The sequence below is a fragment of the Carcharhinus amblyrhynchos genome, chromosome 5 (genome assembly GCF_965287045.1).
Source record: "Carcharhinus amblyrhynchos chromosome 5, sCarAmb.v2.hapA, whole genome shotgun sequence".
In the NCBI taxonomy this organism is placed as follows: domain Eukaryota; kingdom Metazoa; phylum Chordata; class Chondrichthyes; order Carcharhiniformes; family Carcharhinidae; genus Carcharhinus; species Carcharhinus amblyrhynchos.
In genome coordinates, this window is record NC_137328.1 from 62886199 (window position 1) to 62911931 (window position 25733).

General features: G+C 42.9%; 1 protein-coding gene across 4 annotated transcripts in view; it reads right to left on the reverse strand.

Annotated features, from left to right (window-relative positions):
- rorb (RAR-related orphan receptor B) overlaps window positions 1-25733 on the reverse strand; it is a 182842-nt gene that overhangs the window by 24216 nt on the left and 132893 nt on the right. For all 4 annotated transcript variants that reach the window (XM_080188920.1, XM_080188918.1, XM_080188919.1 and 1 more), the window contains 2 exons: window positions 24964-25105; window positions 22030-22446 (listed from right to left, as the gene is read on the reverse strand). In XM_080188920.1, coding sequence (XP_080045046.1) covers window positions 22030-22446; window positions 24964-25105 — 559 coding nt within the window. The remainder of the gene's footprint in view (window positions 1-22029; window positions 22447-24963; window positions 25106-25733) is intronic.

A 25733-nucleotide genomic window follows, 5' to 3' on the forward strand; every position in this document is an offset into this window, starting at 1 on the left:
TGAACAGGTAAGCCCACAAAGTACCCAATACTGGATCTCTGGCTTCATTGGAATGGTGCCAGAGAGCTGTGGACACTGACTGGACATCTCCAACCAGCTTGTCACGAAAGAAACTTCCAATTTTGGGCTGCATGATTGTTGAAAGCAGCTTTCGGGTAATCTTGAAAGAGGAAAAGATGAGGATTAAAAGGACCAATCTGGAGGAAGTAAGGGAGCGGGAACAGGTTGGAGAAGGCATGGGAAGGGGTCCTGACCAGGGTAATTGGGTTAAAGTGGAAGCAGCAATTGATGGTGAGGGTGTGGCAGGAGATGGATGTGCTGCTTGTGCTTGTGTTGGTGGGGGCAGAAGTTGAAAGCTGGCCAGCAGCAGAACGTGGAGCTAGGAGAAGCACACATGCAGCTCTTGGCTCAAAATTCAAGTGTATTGTAAAAACATTGTGCCAATCGAGGGGATAGGTTGCTTGTAGTCCTAGTTTTACTGAATGTAGATGGGCCACTATCATTTATGTTCAAGACACCTCAATCTTGAACAGAGGTCCTCCATCATGATTTGTTGCCCCCTATCTACAAGGAGTGTAATGCCTGTTTCAGATGTAAACCCCTGTCATACCAATGCTGACAGGGCACTAGTACATTTTCAACTTATAATCAATGTATGATTCCTGCTCACCACATTGGAGGCTTAGAAGCCCATTCAGTGCCCAAAAATAAGAATGGCACCATCAAATTTTAAGATCTTGGTGTCCTGGCCAATATTCTTCAAAAATCAGCACCAAACACAAGTCAGCCAGTTAATACGTTATTTATGTAAGACCTGCTATGTGTGAATTGGCTGTTTGCGTTGGCTATATAACAACAGCGACTACACATTGAAAGTAATTAATTCAATGGAACATGCTGTCATCAGAACATGAAAGGCACTATAGAAACAGAAATCTTTATTCGCCTCAATAACAGCATCTCTAATCTCTGCAACAGTCAGAAAATTTGTTTTATTTCTGAGTTAAAAAGAATCAAAGGCCATGACAAATTTCCCCAAAATCAGGCCATGCTTAAGTTACAAGGGTGAGGTTGATCATAATAATGATAATCAATAGATGGCAGAGACAGGGTATCTGTGACAAGGCTGATTCTGCTGAAGGAAAGTTCTTGAGAATTACAAAAAAGACTGGACAGGATTTTCCAGCCCTGCCTGCCGAAGACACCTCCCTCCTGCGCTGGCGTGGGCAAGCCACACAAAACATTATAGGCATCGGCAGGAGTGAAAGATGCCACCAATGGTCACTGGCGAGCCATATGAAAATATTTCATGGAGGGGGGCGGAATGGGGGTGGACCAAATCCCATCAAAAAGGGGGAATCTTAAAAAATTGCAGAGTATTGTTTCCGGTGAGAGAAACAGTGCATTTTCCTTCAGAGAAATAGGTTGGTTTTCTCTCCAGATCTTACCACACTTTGGCCCACAGGGTGCTCTGAACATAATAGCCCCGTATAGAGTTCTCAGAGCAACTTCCCTCTCTCATCACAATCATAGGCTCCTTTCCCTCCCCCATGATCTACCCCTTCCCCTTGATTATCAACCACTCCCTCCTGCCAACAATGGCCTCTTCCCCTTTCCCCGATCATCATCCCTGCCTGCCCCTCTGCAATTATCGTTGCCTCCTGCCCTGACCATTCAGACTGGCACCCACCTCCCCTCACAATGGCCATTGCCAGCATCCCCACATCTCTTCCCGCTCCCAGCCACCACCACATATATATATATATATGAACCCATCCCTTCCCCATGAGACTCCCACTGGGATCCGGCACAGATTGGTATGCCAGGTCGGCACTGCCTGGTTGGCATGGACATGGTGCCAACCTGGCAATGCCAACCTGAAGCAGGAGTCATTGCTAAGCCACTGTCTGGCCATGTCCCTCTCCCTTGGGATCTATATTTCCCTATGCATCCCCAGGGAGACCCCCAGGTCAGATTCATGTCTGTGTGAACCTGTTGCAAACCGCACTGATGTGATGTCACATCGACCCCAATACATGGAGGGATGTCTGTATTTGGTGAGGGGACAGGTTAATGACATTTTTAAATCTAATTAAATTCATGTAAAGCATGTTCATGCCTGTTATAGGTGTGAACCTGATGATGTCGCCAGCAGAGAAGATCCAAAATGCTGGCGAGAACTGCTACTTCTAGATCTTGAGCCCCGCTGGCATTCATATGGAGAGTAGGCATGGGCTCAAAAACATCCCCCTATATTACCCCTCCCTATCCCTGCTGCCAAACTACAGCACCTCACATTTCTCTGCATTAAATCTCATCTGTCTGCCTTGTCCATCCATTCTGTTAGCCTGTCTATGTATTTTTGCCGTTGATTAGTATCATTTTCACCATTTTCCATGCAGCGAAAGTATAACCACGTCACTTGGAGTATTTTATAGACTTCCAAATAGTGAGAGATAAATGAATGAGAAAATCTTTGCTGAAATTACAAAAATGCAGCATTGTGGCACAGTGGCTAGTACTGCTGCCTCACAGCACCAAGGATCTTTGTTCGTAGCATTGGTTCATAAGAACATAAGAACATAAGAAATAGGAGCAGGAGTAGGCCATCTGGCCCTTCGAGCCTGCCCCGCCATTCAATAAGATCATGGCTGATCTGTCGTGGCTCAGTTCCACTTTCCCGCCCTCTCCCCATAACCCTTAATCCCCTCTCTTATCAAAAACCCATCAACCCGCTTCTTAAAAATATTTAGCGAGGCAGCCTCCACCACTTCAACGGGCAGAGAATTCCAGAGATTCACCACCCTTTGAGTGAAGAAGTTCCTCCTCAACTCCGTTCTGAACCGCCCCCCCTTTATCTTGAGGCTGTGCCCCCTAGTCCTACTGTCTTTTTTGAGCGGGAAGAGTCTTTCCACCTCTATCCTATCCATCCCATTCATCATCTTATACGTCTCAATGAGATCTCCCCTCATTCTTCTAAACTCTAACGAGTACAAGCCTAGTTTATTCAGCCTCTCCTCATAGCTCAACCCCCTCAACTCCGGTATCAGCCTAGTAAACCTCCTCTGCACTCCCTCCAAGGCCAAAATATCCTTGCGCAGGTGCGGCGCCCAAAACTGCACACAGTACTCCAGCTGCAGCCTCACCAGTGCCCTATACAGCTGCAATAGGCCTTGATTCAATAGAATCTACAGAATTCCTACAGTGCAGAAGGGGGCCATTCAGCCCACTGAGTTTGAACTGACTCTCCAAAAGACCACCTTATCCAGAACCACTACCCTATCCAATCCCATGACCCCAAACATTTACTATGGTTAATCCATCTAATTTACACATTTTTGTGCACTAAGGAGCAGATGACCATGGCTAATCTACCTAACCCGCACATAATTGGAATGCAGGAGGAAACCAGAGCATCCAGAGGAAATCCATGCAGACATGAGGAGGAAGTATAAACTCCACACAGAAACTGAAGACTGGAATTGGATCCAAGTCCATGGCACTGTGAGACAGCAGTGCTAGCCACTGTGCCACCGTGGTGCATTTTTGTAATTTCAGTAAAGATTTTCTCATTTGTCTTTCTTTCACTATTTGGGAGCCTATTGAATATTCCAAGCAGTGTAGTTATACTTTTCCTGCTTTTCACTGCTAACCATATGGAGTCTTCCTTGTCCTTTCAAGAACATTGGTCCTGAACTTCTGCAGACTGGTAACCAGAGTCAGATTACTCGAAAGTCTGACAGAGGTCCGGAAAGAACTATGCCGTGCAGCAGGTTCCCCAGGTCTTACGTTGAGGACAATAGAATGGGACATAAGGAAGCCATGCCCTTTTTTACTGCATGAGCTACAATAAAACAGGTGAGTTTAAAGGTCCAGACACTTTCAGAGCCAGGGAGAAGGTGAATGGATAATCAGCTGGGTGTCAGTTGGTTGAGGGGGTGTAGTCGAATGGTCAGTGAGGCGGGGGGAACATCAGGTGGTCAGTTAAGGGACCTATTGGATTGGGGTAGGATGGTCAGATGAGGAGTCATCGGATAGTCAGTGGGGAAGTTGGGTATTTGTGGGGTGGTGGTCACATGGGGGTTCAGGTGGCTGGGGGAGGGTAGTCTAAGGGGGTTAGTATGGGGTGGGGGGATAGTCAGAAAATACCACAGGTGTTTGTCAGAGGTGGTAGTAAAGTTACCCAGGGTTTGGAAATGGTTTTAATTTTTCTAATATTTCCTGGATAATTAGTCTGGTAAGACAGTTGCAACCATCCAAAACTTGCAATTTATGTCATACTTATGGATGGTTCTGATTGCAGGACAATTACCCAATGGAAACTTGATCTTCCTGGACCATTGCTGTGCAATCCTTAATGGGGGGTTTCCAGGGGGTAACAGGATGCTGATTCTCTAGTGCATTTATGGAGTACACCCTGGGTATGATGCCCCAGAGTGCACACGTTTTGGGCCATTCTCTCTTTCCGAGGCTGCAATAATATCCCTAATCAGTACATCAACAACCCCCTTTATTCCTTCACTATCTTTTCTGAACATTTTGTATCCTTAAATGTCCAACCCTCATCATTTTTAAGCCACATTGCTGCTGTTGTAAACAAATTATGTTCCCACATGAGTTGCATATGTAGTTCGCCATCTTTAATAACACACTTGGTGCTTTTATAAATATGCAATGTGACCATGTCTTTGTATTCCTTATAGTCCTTCTTGATCTGCTCCTGTCTGATATGGTGCCATATTATCCAGCACACTCACTCCTTTATGTCGCTCTTTCCTCTTTTCTACTTCTATATACTGGTGTCCATCCTTCTCCCAATTTATATGCAATAGCATTCAATGAAGTATTTGATACTAACATCACTGCTTATAGTATTTTGTAGTTACATGGGGAACTCACTTAATTGTAAAAAAAAACTCATGCAGCAGGAGCTGTTAATACAAAAGCATTCAATGGCATTACCATTGCTGAATCTCCCAATATTCTGGGGGGTTACTATTGACCAGAAACTGAACTGCACTATACTGTGGCTATAAGAGCAGGTCAGAAGCAAGGAATCCTGTGGTGAATAACTCACCTCCTGATTCTCCAGTTTCAAGGCACAAGTGTGATGGAATACGCTCCACTTGCCTAGGTGAGTGCAGCTCCAAGAAGCTCAACTCCATCCAGGACAAGAGAGGGGATTAAGGGTTATGGGGAGAGGGCGGGAAAGTGGAACTGAGCCACGACAGATCAGCCATGATCTTATTGAATGGCGGGGCAGGCTCGAAGGGCTAGATGGCCTACTCCTGCTCCTATTTCTTATGTTCTTATGATTGGCACTACTTCCACAAACATTCACTCCCTCCAACACCAACGATCAGTGGCAGTTGTGCATACTATTTACAAGATGAACTGCAAGAAACTCACCAAATCTCCTTAGACAGCACCTTCCAAACCCATGACTGCTAACATCAGGACAAGGGCAGCAGACACATGAGAACTCCAGTAACTGCAAGTTCCTCTCCAAGCAATACACTATCTTGACTTGGAAATATATTGCCTTTCCTTCACTGTTGCTGGAACAAAATCCTGGTGCTCCCTTCCTAACAGCACTGCAGTGTACCTACACCATATGGACTGCAGTGGTTCAAGAAAACAGTTCACCAGCATCTTCTCAAGAGTAATTAGGGATGGACAATAGATGCAGATCTAGCAAATGCCACACCCCATAAATGAATTAAAAATTCATTGCAGATGTTGGGAAAATGGAATAAAACAAAGTACTGGAAGTAGTGGTAAGGCAGCAACTGTGGAAGGAGAAGCAATGAGCTTCCAATGGAAATAGTAGAGGTTATAAATTTAATAGCTTTCGAGGAGGTGAAATAAGGGAGGGTGGAAGGTGATTGTGCGGAAGACAATTAATTAATTAATTAAATGAGCAAATAGCTGGTTATGCAAGTACAAAGGGACTGGTAATTGGACAAGAAACAAAATATGTGTCTGGAAGAGGTATGAATGACAGAATATTGAATAGCTGTCATCCAAATGCAAAAAAAAGTCAGAAAGATCAAAACCGAGATATTAAATAGAAACCAATGGGACCCGAGCTTATTGTCTGAAGTTGCTAAACTCATTTTGAATCTGAAAGCCTAATTGAAAGATAAGGGCCAAATTTCTTCTGTCTTGCCCACCGCGAAAGTCATAGCAGGCAAGACAGAAAATTCGGCAGATCATTTAAAGATTAGTTGAACTTGAGTGGGAATTTCTGGTCTTGGGACATGGACAGCTAGAGAATCCCATCTAGGGTGTTGTTTTTAAGCTTTTATTGAACTCTTTTGGAGCACTGCAGAAGGCCAAGGACAGAGAGATCCGAGTGAGAGCAAGGTGAAGAATTAAAATGACAGGTGAGTGGAAGCTTGGGGTCACACTGTGAATTGAATACTTTTGTCATTACCTCTACCTTATCACAATCTTCTGTTTCATTATTTTTTTCCTGCTCCCTTCTCTTTCCTTTGGCTCTATATTTGCAGAGATAAAGGATGAAATGTCCAACTTGAAATGTACCCCAGACAACACCAGGTTATGACACTTAGTCATAATACAGGGATATATCAGTGTAACTTTAACACAAATTGACAGAAATAAAAATTGGTAAGGGGGGTGGGGAAGGGGGGAGAACTTAAACTTCAATGCCCAAGGTCCTTAAATCATTCAGCGCCCCTGCTTTTCCCAACCACTTTTCATCCACTTGAAATTCATGTCCAACCTTCTGGTGTAGAGGAGTCAACCAGCAGAGGCTGTATGTGTGTGTCACCAGAATCTGCACCGTCATCTGCACCATAACCATAATCCCTGAGACAGTGAAGTTTGGAGCAAACTCACACCTCATGGGGTGAGGAGGCAGTAAGGGATTCTCTTCAGCATCGCTGGAAACCTAATTTTTTTTCTCTCTATTTTGCTCGCAGGACAAAAGGGCCAACAATGGCAGGCAGGGATCCAAGACTGGGGGCAGGGCTGGAATAGGGGACATTTATCCGCTAACAGAGGCAGAGCTGGAAGCAGTGGAGCTGTTGAGGCACATAGTGGAGGGTACATATCTGACACTGAGTTTGGAAGGGCAGCATGGAGAGGAGGAAGAATTGCACATACCCAACATCACTAGTTTCCATGGCAGCCCGCTGCCCCCGTGAATGGCAATGGATCTGGACATCGTTACTCCAAAAATTGCATTTGTGTTTCATTTATAGGGTCGTCCTCGGAAGATGGTAGCCCAGATGTCCATGAGGCCACAGCATCATACCACTCACCCCACACCCAGCACCATCACAAATATACTCACCTCAGGGGGAAGTTACATGTGTGCAGACCTGGCATCACAATCTGGTCTGTAGCACACCATCACGCAGACACAGATGTGGGAGGCAGTGACAGGTGAGGCCACTGGGAGTTGGAAGACTGAAGGAGGGCCATCCCCTGAGACACCCTAGGCTGATGGAGGGCCTCTAATAAAGGCCATGCTCAACCACTTGGAGAGAATCTGGCAGAACTGCCTGAGATTTTTAGCAAAAGTGTGCGGGTGATGGAGGAGTCCATCCACTGCCATGTCTCAGGTAGGAGAGTACATCACCTTTTCCATGGAGAGGTTGCCAACTTTCCTAGGAGCCATACCCAAGAGACCACACAGTGGATACCTCGTGTCAGCATGGTCTAACACACCACCGCTGGTGCTATGAGTATAGTGCAGCAATGGATCAGTGAGAGGCTGTTGGTGCCTCTGGACATTCCTCCAGATGCGCCTCAGTCACCAGGAAACAAGCAGTTCCATGTTGCACCTAGAAACCAAGAGAGAGATACACCCTGGCACACACTGAGGGTTCTTGTTGAGGCACTCTGAATACTGTCTGGAGCTTCCCAGCCTCTTTGCAAGTAATCAAACTTCTCCAGTGGTGGCAGCCACAGCGGAATCTCCTGCAATATACCTCAGCTCAATCAGGCTTAAGACTGCAACAGGATGCCCACCATTGTCATCCAAGACCATGGGCAGAGAGAACAACAGCCTGTTCCCACCACATCTACAAATGTCAGGGATTTATCTCACTGCAGAATGTGCAAGTGCTTCAGAAAGAACACATTCACACAGTAAGTTAGCACTGGTGTTTATAAAATTATGTTGAGCCGGAAGTGTTGGTGTCACGTTAAGATGTTGAGTATTACTCAGTGTGTGTTTTTTCATTAGAGGGCTTGATGATGTTTCCCCTTCAAGATGTTTCATGTTCAATATTTTTTGTTTAACAGGTATTGGCTGCTTTCTTTCAAATTCAGATGTCGGCCTCTGTACGATGAAGTGAAGAAGTGTTGTGAGTTCTTAGAAACAACAATATGTGCCATCCATGGAAAATGGGGAAGGCTGTTGACTTTATGTTGCTTAATGATGGGTAGGTGGTTCAAAGCAGGTCAGCATGAAGGGGTTCCTTGCCTCCTGTGCATTAACTTCCATGGCACATATACTGGCAGGAGGCTGCTGATGTGGAACCCCTTCCACGTCACTCTATCTCCCTATTCTCCTTGTCAGATGAGGCTTCTGGCTCTGAGCTGCTGTTGTCACCCCTGTGCATGGCAATGTTATGCAGTGCACAGCGTATGACTCTGTGACAACGTTACACGATCAGACAGGAAAGCACCCCTGAAGGATCAAGCCTGCGCAGTTGACCGATAGTTTGCTTTACAATGTTCCCTGTGGTGCTGTGACAGGCATTGAACCTCTGTTCTACTTCGCTGTGAGGTTTACTGATGGGTGTTAGATGCCATGTGTGAGGACAGTAACATTAGTAACCTTGGAACTATTCCTCGATTGGTGGCCTTGGCATAAATAAATGCAGCCCCTGCAAGTGTTGAAGCACACGGGTGTCATGGCTGCTGCCAGGAGCGAACTGGCTTCTTATGGTCATAGAATAGAATCCCTTGCTCTTAATAAATGTAGCCAGCTGCCTGGATGGTGCCTTGAAAGCAACATGGGTGCAGTTGATTAGATCCTGGAAACCGACAATGGCTGCTAACCCTATTGCATCTCCACCTGGTTATCCCCATCCATCCAGAATCACTATCCTGCTCTCTTGTACAGTGCATTTGTCAGCTCCTTTCTCAGCGCTGAGTGGCTACTTGGCAGGATATCATTTGTAGCGCCCTGGAAGGAATTGGCTGTATAGAAGAACCGCTGTTACCTTCAACCTCACTGGTATAAGGTGTTCCCATGGATGCAGCTCATCCTGAAATAGGGTGCTTGCTTTTCTGTCTCCCTAGAGTGGTGCGGTCTCTTCAGGCAATGTCTCCCTGGCCTTTGTAGGTAGGTCATGCTGCTCCTGTAAACTCTTGGGGTCACCAAGGCCTCAGCCTTGCATTTTGGCCTCCTGTTGCTGTACTGTCTCTGGGTATTGCTGCTAGGCTGCCTGCACTGGTGCCTGTTCAGCACTGATCCCCTCCAGCACTCGAGGATGAAGGAGTACAGGGTGAATGACACCGATTGGAAACAGTTTTTCTGTCCCTGGAATTCTGATGCACAACCTCACATGTTATTCTCCAAGCCCCCACTGGCCATCTTGCCTGCCCCAGTGGGCTCCACAAAATCTAGTTCACCCTCCCTGTTGCTGAAGCTTGTTGATGCCAGCCTGAACAATATTGATACAATCACCGCAAGTTTACGGAGTGAATGACAGCTGATTATTGGGAAGTCTGGTTTTGCCAGTGTATGACGAACCAATAATTACTCAGAGCATGCTGACAACTCCATAAAAATGAACTGTGGAGTCCTGTCATTTTAACCTGATGCAACCATAAGATTGCATCTCATGCATGACATTTAGCCAATGTTAAATCCAAGTTAGTCATAGGATTATCAATAATAAAACAAGGGCCAAAAGAATGAACAGGTCTTGCAGAAACGCTTTCACTACAGCACTCCCAGATACACCGCAACCTTCCAACATTCCAGCTGACTGATTAACCATCAATATCCTTTTATATAACTTGACATCCATCACATAACAGTTCTGTTATTATTCCCAGAGGCAGTACTTAATAGGGTTGCAAGGCTATGTGTTGAACAGGTCTCAGGTATTTGTGCAGAAGCGGACTCAGTAATAATAAGCAGCAAGTCACAGTTTTGACGATTTCTAGATTTGGATAAGGCAGTCTTCATTAGCGCGGAATTCAGAAACATTGAGATTGTTGGTCTATTATGAATCACCAATGTTGATTTCTACATTAGATCAATTTTGTTTGACAAAAGGCCTTTATGAGCAATCATGCGGTCGATTTTAACCCTACTTACTTAGCAAAAACTGCTAGGGTTACTTAGCCATTTGCAAGTTGAGGTGTCCCCTGTCTGGCCCCCTTCCCTCCCATGAAACCCTTCCCAAAGCCTTATTTGCGAGCTTCTGTATCAGCACGTGCTCTGCACCCTCATCCTGCCTGTTCCAGGATCAGAAGTATTGGTGCTGGGGAGGTGCCTCCTGGCCATTGTCACCTTGGTATTGCCTGGGCCCCCTGGCACTGTTCAAGGGGCAAAGTGGCAATGCCAAGGGAGTGGGGCCTAACAGGGGCAGGGCCTAATGGGGTCAGGGCCTCTGTGGGCAGATTGGTGGGGGTGGGGGGGGTAATTGCTGCCACTCTGCAGTCAGAATCAGTGGAGAGGGAGCTGGCCAGTAATTGGCCACGGCGCTAAGAGATCGGCGCCGTGTACAGTGTCCAGCTCATCACTATAGTGCTGGCCTCTTCAGCAGAAACAGGCCCTGCCCACTGATTTTAGAGTGGTTCACGCTGAGGCGCTCAGCAGTGCACAGAGTGTTGGAGATTCATTTTTAAACTCCTGCTGAAAAACCAGTGAGATTTACTCCAGTTTTCATGCGAATTCGAGACTTAGACTAATTTCTGGGGAGAATCGCCACCCCCACCCCCTATTTTAAAATGTGTTTATGACATTTGACTTTAAAGTTATGTTATTATTAGTGTATTTTCCATTGGCTGCGTAACACCAGTCGATTATACAAAAAGTCATTTTGAAGGCATTGTTCCTGTTCGCGTAAATTATGACTACTAAACTAATAGAAACCACTTAACACAGAGTGCTTTGCTCTGATATTGCTCAGTGATGTGTGTAACTGGCTGGTTCACTTGCATCTCAAGGAAGCTCGGGAAGCTAATTTTAAGTTAGCTACCACCCACTATAGAAAGTACCATTTGTCCCTCCTATTGTATCCTAGGTTTTAACTTAATTGTAGCTGGAAAGTGTGCTTAAGAACTATGCATATCTGATAGCTTGTGATGCTTGGGCCATGTTATTCAGTAGTCTTTTTCTTCTTCAGTTTTCTGCCTGAAAGAAGGTCCTTGGTGATTATTTGCTGAACTGTGGCAGAGTGCCATGATTATTTCACTATAGGTACAGTAAGGAGGCAGGCTCCAAGTCTACCTCAGCTGGAATGGGGATTACAATCCCTTGTAATTGGTGCACTTCTGATCCAGATGCTAACCATACAGCCAGCTAGGTGGGCTCAAATCAATAGATCAGTACCTTTATTTTTGTTGCTGTGTGTGCAAATCCATAATGGCATTATACAATATACCAATACTTCTAATGCTGGAAGCAGAGGCTGCCATTTTAGCAAACGTGATAGCATGGGGACAGAGAGCATGCACGTAAGATCACAGAGTGGGCAGTTGTGACATCAGTCAGTATGCATTGCAGATTTGAAACCTCAATCAAAGGCACTCAAAGCCTGATTGAAGGACCAGTATTGGGATGGGAGCCACACTCTGCACTTACTGCTGGCTCTCCTCACCCCGCCTTGCCCACAATCTCTACTCTGCAACTCCCGCTCCGGCCAACACTTATCTCTAGCATGGGATCCAGCATTGATCCTAGGCCTTGGATCTGTGTCATACTGGCAGGAATGGCCGTCTCCCAGGTAGCTCTGCAGGCATTGGAGCTGCAGGCCTCTGATTGGCAAGAGGTGTCTGATGGGCAGTGCTTTAGCTCCTGGGAGCCTTGTTCTTGGGGAAACTGCTCCACTGTCCAGTTAAGTGCCTGAGTGACACTTAAAATGCAGTGGGCCTTTCCTAAGAGATGCTGTGGAGCTCTAGTTGGCTTTCTAGCCAGCCTGCGAGATCCTTGTTGCATCACTCAATACCATCCATCATGTTAAATGTCTCTGCTTCACTATACAAGCCTCCACTGTTTTGCCACAAAAAAAAACCTGAGCAGCACAGAGCAGTTTGAATACAAAGACTTACCTCCTCGCTCACCCTCACTGATCAAGCACCTAATCTGATTTTTATAGACTGGGTGTTTTCCTGACCGTAGTGGCTGTAGTGAATGAGGGTGTTAAGGTGGGTGAGCCGGGATGATTGGGAATGAAGCTTGCTAATGACATTGTGATTAATGCAAAAAAATGCAAATTGACATTTTGGCCATTTTTGGTAGGCTTCTGATTGCGGTGATTTTGTTTCTCGTAAAATGGGAATGGGCATGAAAATGGGCGTCATTCCTGCTAGTCGCATTGCCCCTGATTTTACAACATTTTCCCGCTGCAAAATGGGCATGATGAGGTTGCAAAACTCTACTCAAGAGTGAGTACACACTTTCAGTGGGAATGTAAGCTTCCCAATGGGTGCCATTGACTGCACACATGCCACTTTCTAGTGAGAATGAAAACTCAGAAATGGCCTGTAATTCGAAGAAAGTTAACTCCCTCAACATCTTGCTGGTATATGTCCATAATCAGCACATTATACAGGTCAATGCTTGGTATCCTGGCAGCAGTCACAATGTGCTGATTCTGGGGCAGAACTATCTGTATTTGAGCTACTACAATAAAACAGAGGGCAACAAAGGCTATCAGAAGAAAACAATCTTGGCTGAGATGGAAGGGAAGCTTTCTGAGAAGTGACTGGCCATAGTTAAGCCTGGGAGAAGATAGAAAACAGAGCCAATGTGGTCTACATGATTCATAGGACTCAGTCTGATTAGAAAGCAAATGATTATCCTTTTGAAAGATAATTTGCTGCTTGTATGGATGGTATAAAGTGTTTCAGTTCAGCCTGCATCTCATTTTTGCTGCCCCACCTTAAGTAATTAAATGCAGCACACTAAATGCTCAAAAAAATGATCATATAGTCATATCACAACCACCAGCAGCAATTTAAAGCTGAAAATATGATTGCATTGAATTAGTAAAAGGATCTTGTACTGTAAATCCTTGTGAGATAAGAAGCGCTTAAGCATTTATACTTAGATGTATATTTACTTACTGTTGGACAAGCTATGTTGTGGATGGGTTGATGTTGCATGTGCTCCTTATACTCACAATATCGTAAGATGGTCTATCTGCTTGCAAGGCAAAATGACTAACAGAACACAAACAAAGCTGTACAATTATGACACAAAGGGGAAAGAACTCATCTGACTGTATTGGAACTTTGTCCAGAATTTGTTTCTAAATTTGTGAAATATAAGGAACATTAGATAGTGATGACTAATGATATGAGCTGAGGAGATGTAGAGGAGGTTGCTGCTTATGTGTAGGCAGGAGGGTTCCTTAAGGTGACTTCCCCGGCAATGAACTAAATGCATCTTGAGTGATTGCCTGCTGCAGTCACCCTGACAGTACCAGCATTTGTACAGCAAGATCCTTCATTTGTGATTGTATCATATTCTTGCCATGATTCCAAATTGGGCTTTTACTTGTAGTCAAGTCTTTCTGTATACTAACACAAGAGGGAAAGGATGGGTTGTATTGTAAGATATTCCAAACAGTACAGATGTCAGCACTAAATGTCAATAGTATGCTCACTGTTGCATGGAACTCATTGTGCTTGCACTCTACTATTGACTGTAGCTGTTGCAAAGCTTGGAAGGCAACTTTGCTCTTTGTGGAGTCACACTTTCAATCTCCAATTACTATCAATAACTATAGAACAGATTATTGCTGCATCCTAAATGTTGTCTGTGGGAATTGGACAATGATTTTCATGACTGTTTGGTCCCCTAGCCAAATCCCATCAATAGAGAACCTTTTTCAATTGTTAAAAGCTATAGCCAGATGGCATCATTTATTGATCCAGCACACTGAGGGCAGTGTCTGAGTTCCAACCATCTTCAGCTGCTTCATCAATGATCTTCCTCTGTAACAAAGTCAGACTTGAGGATTTTTGATGATGATTGCATAAAGCTCAGCATCATTCATGACTCCTCAGATACTGAAGCAGTCTGCATCCATATGCAGCAAGATCTGGCCAATATCCATGCTTGGGCTGATAAGCATCAAGTAACATTCTCCTACACAAAGGCAAGGTAATGACCACTTCCAACAAGAGAAAATTCAACCATCATCCCTTGACATTAAATGGCGTCACAATTGATCAGTCTCCCACTCAGAGGGTAAACATTGATCAGAAACTGACTCAACCCACCTTATAAATAATGTGGCTACAAGAGCAGGTCAGAGGTGTGTAATTCACTGTCCTATTGTCTGCCCACCATCTACAAGGCACAAGTTAGGATAGTGAAGGAATACTCTCCACTCTTCTAGAATGTATGCAGCTCCAAAAACACTCAAGAAACTCAACTCCACCCAGGACAAAGCACCAGTTTAACTGACAAATCAAGCACTAACCTAAACATTCATTCTCTCCATCACCAATGCATAATGGCAGCAGGATGCATTGCAGTAACTTACCGAGGCTTCTTCAATACCACCTTCCAAACCCACAACCTCTACCATGTAGAATGTAGAAGGACAAGGCAGCAGATGCATGGGAACAACACCACAACTTGCAAGTTCCCTCCAAACCATACTCCTTTCTGACTTGGAATAATGCTGTTCCTTCACTGGGTCAAGATCTAGAAAACTCTCTCCCTAATAGCACAGTGGACAAACTATTACCATATGGTCTGCAGTATTTCAAGAAGGTGGTTCAACATCATCTTCTGAAGGACTGTTTGGGATGGGTAATAACAGCTGGCCTAGTCAGCAATGCCCACATCCCGTCACAAACACTGTAATTAAGGAGAGTCAGCAGACTAGGAGAGTTGTTGCTCCTGTGTAGTGAAGGAGAGGAAAATATTTCCCTGCTGAATTCCCTCAGCCTGTTCCATTAGTGGTCAGAGAACTGGCTGATATTGTTGGCCTGGATGGAGCTGGGGAAATGCTCATCATGGTTATCATTATCAATGCCATCTCTGTACTTGAACTTCACTGTAGGATCGCTGAAAAAAAACAGTATAGCTCTGAACCCTGCTAAACCTGAACATCTGGAAGCTGTGTTTGCCAATCATTGGCGGGTAGCTGTGCCTGAGGCTGTTATAAGAGGCATATTGATGAAAGCACCTCTGGTGACCTGGCATCCTCAATAGGTTCTCTCCACTCCTGCTCAGCTACCTCCACTGAGAGCAATTCTTAGAGCTGAGTGACGCTGATTTCCTTATTCCTCACTTATGACAACATGGCTTGGTACCCATGTCCACTTCACACAGACGGGGTTAACACAAAACATTACAGTGGATGAAGGCAAAAATGTTGTGGGTTTCATTCTACAGTAGCAATAATGACTGGGAGTGATTGCCAAACAACCCCACCACCCACTGAAATTTATGTCAGGTCCTCAGTGAGGCAAAACTCATAGCCAATAAAAATTGCTGCTCCCTTGTTACACAATTTTGACTGGAGTAATGCTTTGTGCCAACAGCAATTTCCAGGGCTACTGTCTTGCCCCTTCTCTCTTCCTTTGACATCTGAAAGACTGAGTATTCACAACGTTCAAACAACCTGTCTACAATACAGACAAAATAATTACTTATTTCAGGGACTGCTGTTCAATGGCAAGTCAATTATTCTGTTCAAAATGAAAAAAAAATGAACATTATCATGATTACCATCTACTCTGCAATAGGTTAATCATTTGATCCCACTGTGATGGTAAATTACTATTTTTCCATCATCCATTATTTATTCCATTATTAGTAAGGACTGTGTCAGGAATGGACAAGGTTTAAAATAATGTAACAATTTAAAAAGAATGAAGCAGCTGCTGTATTATCTCTATTATCTAATTTACTAACCCACTGGCAGCTGCAAATTTCCTCCACTCCCACACAAAATGTCTTTTCTCGATTTAATTCTTCTTCAGGTTTATTGCCTGTGTCCTTAGTCAGAAGAAGCCTGATTCAGCGTCATGGACCTCTCACACACAAAACACCAAGAAAACATAGGTGCCATATAAAAAAAAACACCCATCACTTCTAGTTCACCTCATTATTTAGAGTTGGATACATCCAAATTAAATCGACTTCCCTTTGACTTTGTCATTGCACACATATCTCCCTTTTCTCTATTGAGTCAGCAGTCTGTCCATTTTTCTTTTTAATGTTTTTATCGAGTTGGCAGTGGCTGTCCCAGTGGTGACATATTTGACAAGTGAAGTGCAAAGGTAAATTAGGCACCTCATGTGTTATGCTGAGTTTAAAATTTGGTTAGTTTTATGATATTCCTGCTGCCATTGGCAACATAAAATATTTCTCCCTATTTAGACCACATACTGCCTTTCAGATTTTAATCTGAAACATATTTGCAATTTTTTTTCTGACAGCAAGGTATCTAGTTCTCTTATCTTCACTGTATATTCCTTTTTTATAATGTTTTCTCCTAATCCATATTTCTTGAAGGTATTGATTCATGGGTCTAGAGGCACCAATGGATTCACCAAGTAGGGGCTTGGACAGAGAATACTGGAAGACTATTCAGCCGTTGGGACCATTGCAGCCGAGAATGACACCAATGCCCCCACACAGGTACGGGTAGCACCCAATTCATAGTGGAAACTGAAATGTGCAAATGCTGGATATGTCAAGGATTAAATTGGCACCTTCCTAATCTGTGTGGGCAAAAACCCTACAGCACTCAGCAATTGAGCGAACAAGAATGTTTGATTTAGCATCTCTTAATAGATTTAAAAAACAGTTGTGAGTTATAGGTGGGATTCCCTCTGCCAAACAGTTTTTTTCCCCCAACAGTCCAGCCAAGTCCAGGATTTAAATTTAAATCTCCATAATGCCATTTTTTCATTGCTCATTAAATACCTTTCTTTATTTGTCTTCCATATGAGGTATCAATTTTTGTAATAAAAGGGTGAGCGAATAACACATTTTTGGACTGCTGACTATGCCATTAAGAGACAGGAGAGCTGTCAAAGTGAACTTCCCTTCATGTTTTGTGACTAGCTTCTAGGCTTGGTGCTCCTCTCTCACCTTGACAGATTAGGCATTCGCGACATGGAAAAAACATCAAATACTTAAAGTCATATAGCAAAGCTCTATATCCTAGCACATATTCGTGGTCTCTTTACCTATCTTGACTCCTATTACATTGTTAGACAATGGGTATAACAATCGAACTATGCCAACTGAATCATTGTTTATGAATTACAGTTTAATACTTCACTAAACTCAAGCAGAAACTTTGCTACTTAAATATAAGAGGGCAAAGAAGATATTTTCATTTTTCTGGTCAATTGTGAATGAGTTTTTCTTCTCGCTATAGGTAAGAATGGCTTCTCGGTTTGGCTCTTGGTTAATTTATTCAATATATTGGTTAACATATTCAAGAAAAGGAGTTATTCAGTAAGGGAAGAAAATGTGTGCTGCTATAGCAAGCAAGTGTTAGAGACAAAATAAGTGACAGAAAACGGTCTGCACAATTTGACTTATTGATATGCAAATTCAATTAATTATAGAATATGCAGGAGATATGTGGACAGAAATACTAAATATTGTTACAAGCTGGAGTGTAATTAAAGGGCTCAGTTGGCATTATAAATTGTAAGAGCAAAGTACTCACTATTTATTAATGCCATCTGTGTTAAAGCTTTGAATAATGTCTGGGTTCCATTATTTTATCTCATAAATGTATACTTATTGAATCTTATAAATACTGAAAAGGAAAACCACTGGCTCTCCGATGGCCATGTTTGAAGGCATCATGTGGTATGGAGAGCCATGTAGACCAGAGAGGTTTCAGGACAAACCTGGGGGGGTGGGACGGGGTTTTTCCCTACTGCCCACACGAGAATCATAGTGGATATGTGCAAGGACCATGGAAAGGGTCATTGACCTTGGGTGGGATTTTCCAGTTTTGGGGAGAGCATGACTGGAAAAACTTGCCCATGATCTCTAATGAAAGAACCTATTTCAACAGGTATGGTAGCACAGGGGTGACAATTTGCCTCATGCTTTTGAGCTATTGAAGGAAAATCACCAAGGATTCCCATTTTTATTCCCTGACTTTCAGATATTCTTTAGATCCATTCTTAGTGCATTCTACAACAGGTTGCCGTGTGGAGACTAGATGCCTGGGGGCATTGCAAGATGCAATTCAAGTCAAAAGGAACATATAATTTCATAAATTGAGACAGAAAAACTTAGCTAAGCATTCACAATTAATAATATTTGGAAAACCAGATGCCTAACCATTTGTTTGGCCTGTTTCTATTGATACAGTTGCCAGATAGCCTCATTCTAAATGCTTAGCTGAGCTCAATGTAAGAGTTATGGATTCAGTTCCGTCAGGGTCTGTTTACCCAGTTGCAAAGGGGAATGTTAGCTTTGTCTGATCAGCATCTTTATTATCTTGTAACAACCAGATCTTTCTTTGAAGAAGTTTTTCAGTCCTTGTGTGTTTATATGGACAAGATTAAGAGGTGTAAAGTGACTCGAATGTTTCTTCAACTGAACATTCACTACCCGTATTTGATTGGCAAACTTGTGAGAAGGCAAAAGGAATGTTGAATGGCTGCTTTCTTTCTTATGGGCATTTCAAAGACTTGTCAGGGTGATTATGTAACTCATGTGTTGTGTACCTGGTGCTTACTGGATGAATGGAAATGCAGGAGTATGGAGGGAATATGGGGGAGGAGGCATGGAGGAGGGTTGGGAGATTTGAGAGGGAATAGTGGATATGAGAGAGTATGGGTTGAGGGCTAGAGGGCCAAACAATCATGAATAAAAATAGGCTGATGTCCCAGTAAACTGAGGTGGCTTTTCAACCTGCCAGCTTCATTATCCACCTGCATCTGTTGCCACCTCATTCCTCCTCCAGAGGCAGTGGCCTATCCCCAGGCCAAGTCTCTCTCTCCAAAATGAAAATAGAGTGGATTGACTCCTCCATGATGGAAATGGTTCAAGAAAATTCTTGACACCTGATATTGTTTCCTTAATGAAGTAAACAGCCCCTTAATTCAGAAGATAAATGATTGAACTAATTTTTAGTTTGAAGTAAGGGATAATAATCAAAATTACTAGATCAGAAGTAGGGGCACCTGTAAAACAGTATAGAGCTCTCCTTTCATAAACCCAATAATATTTCACAATTCTGGTTGCACCTTCAATGGGTTTTGAGCTCTGGAAGTTGGCTCAGATCTGACTTTTCTGAGTTACAATAGATTCAGGTGAAATTCCAATTCTTTTCCTGCACCTAGTGATGCACTAAGATAAGCTTTCATCTGTTTCTGTACTTTTTTTTATTCACTCAGAGCCAAACTTATTCTTTCAGGGAGAGCAAGATGTGCAGAATCTGGTTTGAGGACTATCTCTTAATAAACTTGTAATAGTTACCAGGATATATGATGCTCCTTGGCAAGTCTGATTCTATTGGTTTAACAAATATCATTCAAAAGGCTCAAAGTCCTTTTATTTAGCCACTAGAAATGATAACATTCATTTCTCCAGAGAAATTAAATGCAAATGTCTGTCAGTGCAGGGACTTGGATCCCCGAACATAAGAACATAAGAAAGAGGAACAGAAGTAGGCCATTCAGCCCCTGAAATCTGCTTTGCTTTTCAGAAAGATCGTGGCAGATCTGATTGTGGCTTCAACTCCACTTCCCTGTCTATTTTTATGGTAAGGTGATAGTGGCAAGCTGGACGTTGCTGCCTCCAGAAGCAGGTCCAAGGCACGGGTGGCTGAATGCCAAAGCTAGCAGGTTGAAAGGCAGTTCTCTGGTACCTTAGCCTAGTTCTGAAAATGAGTGTTTGATACAATGGCTGGAATTTTACTGCCTCACCCACCCTGATTCAGGTTTGCAGAACGGAATTCTTTGTTGGTCTCAGCCCAACTGAGGTCATAAAATACCAGCCCACAGCTCTCATCCTTCTCATCTCTCACCTACTATCCACTACTGCCCCCTCATGCCTGCTTATATACATACTCCAATCCCATAAACGCAGTTTCTACCATGGAGAGAATGTATAAGCCCTACAATAACATTGGGAAGTCTTTAACATTTTCAGGAAACTGTCAAAATAAGTAAGCAACCCTTCAAACATCTCTTTAAAAACTTTAATCCTCTTAGGAGCTCACAAAACTGTCAAAGACAAAGCTCACAGTCTCTTTGACAGCAGTGTCAACCACCCCTGACTGATCCAAATGCAATATTGGGTTTGGACCCCAGCCAATCATTCATAATGGGACTCCACTGAAGTGATGTTTCAATAAAACATCTAGGGCTGAATAAAGAAAAATCTTCCAAGTCTGTGAAGGACCGTGGTCTTGTAAATTGAAGCAGGGCAACAGTTGGCTGAGCTGAATACATGATCCCCTTTTGTAGTAGGACAGATGGCGATATGTTCCAATGTTTCAAAGATCAAGCAGATGACTGGACTGTCAGGCAAAGAAAAGACTAAGGCTTGAATATTACAGCCATTGATGCCAGCAGGATTTTCACATCTTACTGCAGTGAACAGAGATTTGGCTGGGCACCAAATTCTCTGACTTCACTGTTATGGGAACATGGCATAAATGACTGGTATGATCATGCCCTACATCAGAGGGAAATATTAACACATTAAGATCTTACTCTTAATAACATTAAATGCAGAAAAAAATCACTTTATTCACTAGATAAAGTACTCTAATGCATCCAAGCTTTCATAATGCAGGTCAATGTGGTTCACTTACCTTTTCTACACACGCTGTATTAAAACATATTTAAGTTACCATATACCATTAAATTATGACATGTGATGTTGTTAGCTAACCTGCCAAAAGATTCCTTACTCTAGACCATGCTTCTCCAATGGTTCATTATTTCTCTGAAGTGCCATGAACCACAGTCCCTACCGAAATAACTCCATGATAGCAAGATGTTTAAAATGCCAAACCCCGCAATGGAGTAAGCAAAGGTAGGATAACTGCATGTATGTTCATTACCTATGACTTTATCCTGGGCCCATAAAAATCCCACACAATGGAACGAGCACAGGAATTGTGGAATTGGGTCCAATCACCATTTTTAAATCTCACCCACCTCTGTTCCTACATGGACAGAGGCATGCAAATCTGGTCCTAAGACTTCTTAACCAACTGAAGAAGAACGTATAAAGCAATGTAGCAACAGAATCCTTGTTAACCCTTTCATTGATAATAAAAAAAACACTGAAAATGTTCATAAGCACACCTGGAAGAACAGGATAAATGAACTGATGGGCAGCTTTTTCTCTTTTGCACTCAAGTGATTACTTGGTAGTACATGTGGATGAAAATACATTTGGTGTGCCTGAGTTTCTGTTCAACCGACTTCCCATTCAATATGTTCCATTACTGAGCAAACAAACCTTGCTGTTCAGTTTTCCTTTGTGACATCCAGCCAAGTGATTCTTTGTTGCCAAAGAATGAAAGAGGAATATCTATGGGCAGTTATTGTCCTAATTAGAGTTTTAGGAATTCAGGGACAGCGCACTCAAAAACCACACCATCTATTCCAAATCAAATCAATTACGCCAGTACCATCAAAACCTTCTGCCACATGCACTTCACTTCTAAATTTCCAAAATAATCACGTATATAGAATACCGAATAAATATCATGCTTCAGAGCATTAACAGTTTTTACTGTATCACCATCATCGCCATTCAACAGATGCCAATAAAGAACATCCCAGAATGGATTTCACTATCAACAGTTGGGATTTTTAACACATGGGTGTTTTATTCCTCACCAGACCTACCTATTTCAGTCATTGTTACTCCAGGAGCCAGTTGACCATTTGTAAAAGAGCTATACGTAAACAAGTTTGGTACAGGTGTGAGTTCATAAATAGGCTCTTGTTTTATTTGCTTGATTCCAGCCATGTCTATCCCAGACTGATCGGGTGACGGTTGAGCAGAATCTACACTGTAATATCCATTAGCTCCCTCAGATTGTACTTTTGGCAGATCAATTACGTGTCCATTTGAATAAGTGCCACCAATTTCGTTGTTCAGGTCTGTCAAACCATTGCTGATGCTGTTTGTATAGACACGGGCAAGGGCTTCTGCCTCGCCACTTTGCTGCTGTCGTTGTTCTTGCAGCCTCTGTTGGTGCTTCTGGACCTCAGCATATAAACTGTCACGCTGCTTCTTAGACATTCTTCCAAACTTTACAGCTGTGAAGAGAAAAAAAGGGGTTTTCTTAAGTAAATTGAAGTTGAAAGAATATTTGATTTTTCCAGTCATTATAACTTCATGAAAAATAACTTTACATAAAATACCAAGGTTACTAACTTTTAATCAAAATCTTTTAGCTCAGAGGGATAGGTAATACGACCCAGTGAAGTGTTACATTGAATTACTTCAGACATATAGGACAGAAACAGACCATACAGCCTAACTGGTTCATGCCAGTGTTTATATTCCACACCAGCCTCCTCCCACTCAGATGTATTTTGGAGGAAGCTGGATAAGAACATGAGGGAGCGAGGAACAGAAGATTAGAATGATAGGGTTAGATAAATCAAAGGCATTTGCCTTAATTACTTTAAGCGATTTGATTTATTATTATCACATATATTAGCATACAGCAAAAAGTTTTGTTTTTTGTGTGCTATACAGGCAGTGCATACCTTTCACAGAGAAGGAAACAAGACAGTGCAGAATGTCGTGTTACAGTCATAGATAGGGTGTAGAGAAAGATCAACTTGATGGAAGGTAGGTCCATTAAAAAATCTGAGAGCAGAAGGGAAGAAGCTGTTCTTGAATTGGTTGGTACATGACTTCAGACTTTTGTATCTTTCTCCCGATGGAAGAAGGTGGAAGAGAGAATGTCCGGGGTGTGTGGGGTCCTTCATTATGCTGGCTGCTTTGCCAAGGCAGCAAGAAGTATAGACAGAGTCAATGGATGGGAGGTTGATTTGCGTGGTGGATTGGGCTACATTCATGACCTTTTGTAGTTCCTTGTGGTCTTGGGCAGAGCAGGAGCCATACCAAGCTGTGATACAGCCAGAAAGAATGCTTTCCATTGTACAGCTGTAATAGTTGGTGAGAGTTGTAGTTGACATGCCAAATTTCCTTAGTCTTCTGAGAAAGTAGAGGCATTGGTGGGCCTTCTTAACTATAGTGTCAGTGGTAGTGAGCTCCACATTCTAACCACTGGTACTTGTGCTCTCCAGCTCTAGCACTCTAAGGTTAAATCTAGATGCGTAGTGCTTCTCTGGATTGAGGTATGATGGGTTGGCAGTGAAATGGGGGAGTGCCAATCATCTGATGTCATTATAAGCTTGTTCTTTGGGTTACATTGCTTTATGTGCAAAGATGCCTTTCAATAATTGGTCACTGAAGGCTAAAGAAATCAAGGTCATTGCTTTGCTTTGTACAAGGGAAGGGCTTTGATGGAGAAAAAGTTTTTGTTATAAAATTGTATCTCTTCTTCAGTGTTCTATTTTTAGGATATGGTCCATACTGGCAAGGTCATTTATTGCTTAGCTACAGGCCTTTTTGAAGCAATAGACCACTTCTGAGAGCATCAATATTCAACGAGGAAGTTTGTTTAGACCCAACTGGATTGGAAATTGAAGATTTTTTTAACTGAAGGATACTGGTGAACCAGTTACGACTTTTACCAAGTAGCTTTTCTGGTCCTTCTTTGTCCTCCTAGGTGCCGGTTCACAAATTACAAATTTATGATATAGAATTTGTTATTGTGACGTTTTGATTGATAACTTGATGTCATACGCATTGAATGACCAGATTTGATATTTCCAAATGGAACTAAGCATATGAAGCATCATAATACCTTCATATAGAGTTGGTGCAGTGTACTAATGCAGCATTTCTCTTGATAACTTCAAATATCAAAATCATGTTCACTAACACTTGCTCTTAATTCCTGCAAAAAACATGTTGCCAGCATGGTCTGTGCAAGAAAGATTTCTCTAATCGGATTACAGGGCAACACTGTTGCACAGTGGTTAGCACTGCTGCCTTACAGCGCCAAGGACTTGGGTTCAATTTGGGTGACTGTCTGTATGGAGTTTGCACATTCTCCCAGTATCTGTGCGGGTTTTCTCTGGGTTCCCACAATTCAAAAATGTGCGAGTCAGGTTAATTGGCCATGCTAAATTTCCCCTTAGTGTCAAGGAGATTGGGAGGGTAAATGCATGGGGTTACTGGGATAGGGCCTGGGTAGGATTGTTGTCGGTGTAGGTACAATGAGCTGAATGGACTCCTGCAGTGTAGGGATTCTATGATTTTAGGCGACATATAAAATAAATAATGCTCAAAAAAAGAGACTATTGTGCTGGACAAATATTTTCTTTCTGTATTATGACCCCATAATCATCAGTAGGCACCCACAGGTTGGGAGACACAGAAGTGCAATTCAAAACAGTCCACCGTTCCCTTTCTACATTGCACTAACGATATAGCTTAAATACGAGCCACAGAAAGCCATTTTACTGTTGGTCCAGCGTGTTTGTTCCGTTCATTACACTGTAATTTTAATCCCCTCCCAGGTAGATTGAGCCCAGTGTCATTGTGTGTATATAGAAACATAGGAAGTGTATGGCATGAGAGAAGGTCAAATAGTCCAGTAACTTCGTAGCAATTGCAGGGAAACTTTGGCGAGAGGAAATTTTATGTTCTCTAACTAGGTTGAACTGGGATCTTAAAATTTTTCCTATTCTTACCATCTCGAGACATTCCAAGGGCAAGACACTTCTGCAGACGACAATGCTGACAGCGATTCCGATTCGTTCGATCAATTAAACAGTTTCTCTGTCGAGGACAAGAGTAAGAGGCATTGTTCTGCTGACTCCTCCTAAAGAATCCCTAAAATAACAAGAGAGTTGTGGATTATATTACTTTACGTCAATCTGACTTTGCTTCCTCGACCATCAGTTTTGCTGCACAAATGATTTGTTGAGGCAATCATGTCAACCCACTTTGGGATTGAAGTTTTGTTGAATTAAAGTAAATGCAATAAGTAGTAAGCCTTCGTTATAGCATACACTTAGAAATAAGTTTCTGTCCAACCGCTACTGAGTATATAAATGTTGGGGTGAGGTACTGAGGCCTCTGACCAGTTGTAAAAGGGTAACAAAGATCGCACATAGATGGGTCAGAGTTTCTGCCCATTCCCATTGAAGGAGTGGCTGAAGCTGGATAGAAGGAAAGATTTTGGTGGTATCCCACAATATATACAGGGCATAAACTACCATTTTCGGAATTAACCAGAGAGCGTCATACACATTCAAGAGACTTAGCTTCAAAGAAGGAAAGTAATTTTTGACTTACTTTTGTGGGGCCAGGAAGAGCAGGATTGCTCCCTTGAGTTGTATGAAAACAACGTGGCATATTTCAATACCGGTTTCTTCCCCACAGCCCCCCCACCGCCTCCTCAAGATGGGACTTTCTCCTTCAACCTTGTCTTATTTTGGGACCGAGAGCCAGCTGGACA